The sequence below is a fragment of the Papaver somniferum genome, chromosome 9, assembly GCF_003573695.1.
Source record: "Papaver somniferum cultivar HN1 chromosome 9, ASM357369v1, whole genome shotgun sequence".
Classification (NCBI taxonomy): Eukaryota; Viridiplantae; Streptophyta; class Magnoliopsida; order Ranunculales; family Papaveraceae; genus Papaver; species Papaver somniferum.
In genome coordinates, this window is record NC_039366.1 from 46,273,964 (window position 1) to 46,279,257 (window position 5,294).

The window sequence follows — 5,294 nt, forward strand, 5'->3', positions numbered from 1 at the left end:
TCCATTGGAAATGCTCTAAACACAATACTCAACAGAAACGGAAAACCTTTCTCTTCTTACATTAGTAGAGGAATTTTTATTTAAAATTTAGCAATATTACATCAAATCAAGATTAATAAACCAACATGGGATTAAGAACATGATCAGAATTAAGAAGAAAAAAAAATTAAGCAAGCAGAGGATTAAGTACATGACCCATGAACAAAATTACTCCATTGACATCGTCTCTGATGATAAACATGAAAGGATGATTGGCTACAAAATCTACGGGATTTTGACTGCCGCATTGTGCCATGGCGACAATAGTAGTAGAAGCAGCAGCTTCAGTTCCCACTTCATCAACTTCAACGAAACTCTTGTGATGAACTGCAGAAACAAAAAAACCTGCCACCTTTCATTACCTTTGCCATCTCAGTGAGTTCTGCTTGGTGTTTATCGAAAGGCAAATGTAATCCTGCAGTGTCTTTTCAAAACTCTCTTTGCTTCAAACTCATGAAAACTTGAATTTTGGAATCACGAAATTTCTAATTTGAACGTGTTGTTTCGGAATATGTTGAGCAAAGAAATACATCGTGCTTGAATCAGATACTTTCTCTATCATGTCAGCTAATCCATATTGACTATCAGGTAAGAATATGTACATAGAATTAATTAATAAAAAGAGAGAATAATGTGAATTCTCTATATCCCACTCGGAAGGATCTCATCTCAAAATTATCCATGGATGTTTATGTCTCTAGCATGACCACTTGATAAAATTATAGCCTCTCGCTGCAAAATCATTGTCAGCTTTTCTGTATGGAAGTTGAAGAACCTTAAAGGACTTGAACTAAAGTTCCATCAAGGAGATGGAATTCTGAATTCATGGTTTGTGATTTATCGAATAAGTGATCCCATGTTCCTTTGAAGTAAAGAGCATTCACCAATACAAGTTGTGTATCTCCAGTGATGAGGAAGAAGCTTCTCTATCCACTGCTTCCACTCCACGTCCTTCCACAGATATAAATCAGCCGTTTAGTTCCAATTTTGAATCATTCATTCTTAAACTCTAAACTAGATTTATATTTTACGGATAAAGATTATTTAAAAACAATGAAAATAAACAGAAGAAGAGTTTTTTGGGGTCATTACAAATCTCACCTTAGTTTTAAGATCCACAGCCTCGGCGTCGGCTCTATAGCACGAAGTAACAATTTCTTTGAACGAGTCTTTCAGGGTGCAAGAATAGTCCACCCAAACACCATTGACAAAAGACAATTTCGGTCCTCCACCACTACTACCACTACCGATCCTGGTTTGATCTACAGAAGCAATCAGTTGAGAGATAACCAAATTAAGATGGCCGAGGCCATCGCACTTGTGGAACTCCAACAAATGTTTTAAAGTTTTTCCATTCGATCCAGATATTAATAAACCAAGAGCAGCATATATTAAGCTGAATTGCATGTTAATATATTAAATTAACAGATAAGCTGTGTGCTTATCACAAACCGATACTACCAGATTTCAAGATATATGTGTCTTGATTTGACTTACAATTAGCTTTTAAATACTATCAGATAGCCTCTATATTAAGCTGAATTGCATGTTAATATATTAAATTACGAACTTTACAGAGTAGTGATCATATAACATCTGTGCAAAAAACAAATGCAAAACAGAACATATTCAACAGTTTGAAAAGAATCTATTTACCTCGTCAACCTTCGAAACAGCTCCATCTGCATGGAGGTTGAACTTGGGCAGACTGGTAAACGATGTTAACGTCTCCACCAGCATCACCATCTCCGGTGTTGTTGGTACATGAATTTCTTCCATCTTTCTCACTGCTAGTAAGATGCAACAGAACTTGAGCATTCATTTCAAGTTAAAATTTTTGGGATTGGCCCAGTTACAAAAATTCCTCATCTCAATGGGACAAAATACCGAGGGAGTCTCTAGCTCTCTTGCAATTTCTCCTCTTTCAGTTTTAGGAGTCGGTCAGTGCAGTGTGTTTCCGGAAATTCAAAGTGTAAATATTTCATTCATTTGCAAGACTACACAATCATTGTCAAAGAGAATATATTGATAAGTTTTTTTTTTGTCGTTGTTGTTCTTAAATCACAATACACATCGTTACAGAATAAGTAAATATTTAGGTGTGTTCTCATGACAACAGAAAATCAGTATAATTTCTGGCCCCAGTCCAGACCTCCTTGTGAACCTTCCTTCTCAGAAACAGACGCAACCACTGAAACTCTCATGTGTTCTACAATCTACCTGGAAAAAAAAAATGAAGGTCATGTAAGCAATGTTAACATCATCAAATATTTAAAAGAATGCAAACTTAGAGCATGACAAGGTTTTCATTTATTACGAACAAATTGCATTTACTCATGTAATTCTAAATTAACCTATAACCCATTTACTAGCAGGAAGAAAGAGCAATATTCATCCTTCTTATTTCATGAACCTGTTTATTCTTTTAAGCTACGATGTAATTTACCAGGCAACACATTGGAAGAAAATAGCGAAAAGGCACTATACGCACACAAGTTCATCCTTCTTATTTGTTTTACTCTTATTTGTTTTACTCTCTCGACAAAACTAAATAGTCTGTAACTATTTAAGCACCCTAGGTTCCTAACCATATCCAGAGCTAAGTATTAGACCAGCTTTTAAATGAACATGAGTCGACAGATCTTATTAATTGAGGTAACAGGAGAATATGATAAACATTATGGATTAGATACGACGATTACCAACTTTTAGGGCTCAAATCACTTCAAATGACCATTTTTTCCAAACAGCAATGCAAATGTTGCATCTCTGCAACACAAATATAAACATGAAAACTTGAACTGCCTAACACTAGCATGGCTGCATGAGCACATGCAGTTTAATAGTTTAGCACTGAATCAATCAGATATATACTCAAGGGATTCCCCAAAATAATTTCAAAAATTAAAACACAATATCATCCAACTCTAAGAAGACTGGCAATTTTAGGGTTCGATTGCTGTGCAGTTCAGAGTTAGGCGTGCTAGAAGGAACTCCTATCGGTACAATTGTAGGAATAATGTGATTCCTACAGCATTCCACCTGTATGCTATCTAGGTTGTTAGATTTCTCAAGCAATCTTTCTGAAACAGATCAGGAACATAATTCTTTAAGACTTTCCAATGAGATGTCTAGAGGACTAGACCAGCAGATTAACTAAATGCAAGGGGGGAAATGCTGGTGACTATTGGTATAGCTAGTCCGAAAGCACAAGGAATTGGAGGTAGCATTCCGCCAATGTCAAGTCATGGGCTTTTCCCCCAGCCTCATTTTCTATGTATCGTTGCTTTATATGACCAACATAATGTTATACAGAAGACTACCACACAGATTCTAGTCACTGGAGAACAATTGACACCACAGACGACATGTCTCGTTCACAGAGACATCTGGCATTTGATAACACCCCATAAACCTAGTAGTTTAAGGACTTGGAGTAAACTCGACAGCAATCCATGCAACTCATTTCACAACATAACTCCTGGGAAATATGAGCTTGATTGGCCATGGATTTTGCAGTCAAAGAAGTAATCTTAAGGAATTGAAACCTGTCAGGAGTTAGAAGTACACTAAAATGAGCTTAGTTTTCGTAGAGGCACTAGCCCACATTAAGGAACTGAAGCCTCCATATTACTCACACTGAATTATCTTCTACTGTAACCCACAGACCTGACCTACGAGCCAAACTGTCTAGATCAAGGTACTATCGAGTTTAAAGGCTTTTAAGCTACCAATCAAGTCAGACATGTGTTTAGAATATCTGTGCCACACAAGTCAAAAGCTGATGATTAAGTTTCATGACACTCATGATTAAGCTTTCCTTTCACATCAGTTTCAACAACAATATATGAAAATAAAGTATGCTAGGATTGTCTACTCTAACATATATCTCCGAAGTTCTCATTTTAGACGACTGTGTATATTACTTTACCATCCATAAATACAAATAAAAGCTCTCACCTACCGAATACCTATGAACACAATGATTCAAAAATTCTACATAAAAGAAGTCCTACATGATTCTTCAAAGAGAAGACAAGATCAATCAAAATGAACATGAGAAACTACACCAATTTAAACTTTAGAAAGTATAAAAATATACTTACCCAATTTGATCTTCAATTATCTTTATCAAGCTTCCCGGCTGAACTCTTTCTAGCAGCTCTTGCATTATCATACTCAAACTTAAGTACATTACATATATGAGAACAATCCTTAATATAAAAAAACCTTCCAAGAGCACTCTCTTCAATTAGTGGAAAATAATCAATAACCAACCCATTAACAACCCAAAACCACATTACCCCTAAAAACAACCCCAAACCAGCACCAGCAAAAACTTGACCAACAGTATGATACCCTAAATAAACCCTAGAATACATAGTCAAGAAAGCAAGTGGCCATGGACTAATCCCTACAATCCATTTATAAACTTTACTACCAGAGAGCCCAACTCCATTATAAGTAAGTAAAGTAAAATAAACAGCAAAGAAAAACATGTATTGTGAATGACTAGATGGCCAACCATGAGAATCACATGTTTCAAGTATAACACATGTTTCTGGTCTTGATTGTTGAAACGAATTTTTAACAGTTTCGTTGATAAATTGAGATATTATTAAACCTATAGCAAAAAATATGCCCTGTAATTCACGTCTATAGAGAAAATGAGAAACAAATCCACCAAGACTAATGAAAACTGGAATTAACGATACCCATGCTAAGAAATGACCTAATTGATCTCCTTTTGTGTATCTTACATGAGTTAGAGTTACTGCTTTCAGTGAAGGTACGGTGACTCCGGTCATCGTCATTGAATTCTGAGATCGGGATTGGAATTTTAGGGTTTTTGATTCAGGTAAGAAATTCGTTGGTTCCGGAGAAACTGACTTTCGCTTTCTGATTTAATTTGATTCGACAACGTGAAGTCGCAGTCACATATGAAAGGAAATACGGAGGCATCGACATGTGTAAAGTTATAGCATAGTTTCCCAACGATACAAACCCTTATTGCGAATTCGTAACGTGAGTGAACAGAACTTAGCAATCTAATATGATGAGACAAGTGTGGTTGTGGGCGTTTTTCGGGGCTGCGCTACAAAATCTGGTGCAGCCTAAATTCACTAGGCGATAAAATAGGGATGTTGCCGTAATATTTGAAAGTAGCATTTTTTCTTTTTTTTACTGTTACATATAAAATATACATAGAGTCGTGCTGTCACGCGCAGCCGCGTGACAGTAAAAAATGAACTCGC

At 36.1% G+C, this 5,294-nt stretch overlaps 1 protein-coding gene across 1 annotated transcript; it reads right to left on the reverse strand.

Moving 5' to 3' along the window:
- Positions 1-1,993: 1,993 nt before the first annotated feature.
- On the reverse strand, positions 1,994-4,966 carry LOC113314216 (lipid phosphate phosphatase gamma-like). The gene is made up of 2 exons (XM_026562993.1): positions 4,146-4,966; positions 1,994-2,259 (listed from the first exon to the last, which is right to left on the reverse strand). Exon 1 carries the CDS (start codon positions 4,851-4,853, stop codon positions 4,158-4,160), a length of 696 nt encoding a protein of 231 aa, XP_026418778.1. The 5' UTR covers positions 4,854-4,966; the 3' UTR covers positions 1,994-2,259; positions 4,146-4,157.
- Positions 4,967-5,294: the final 328 nt, after the last annotated feature.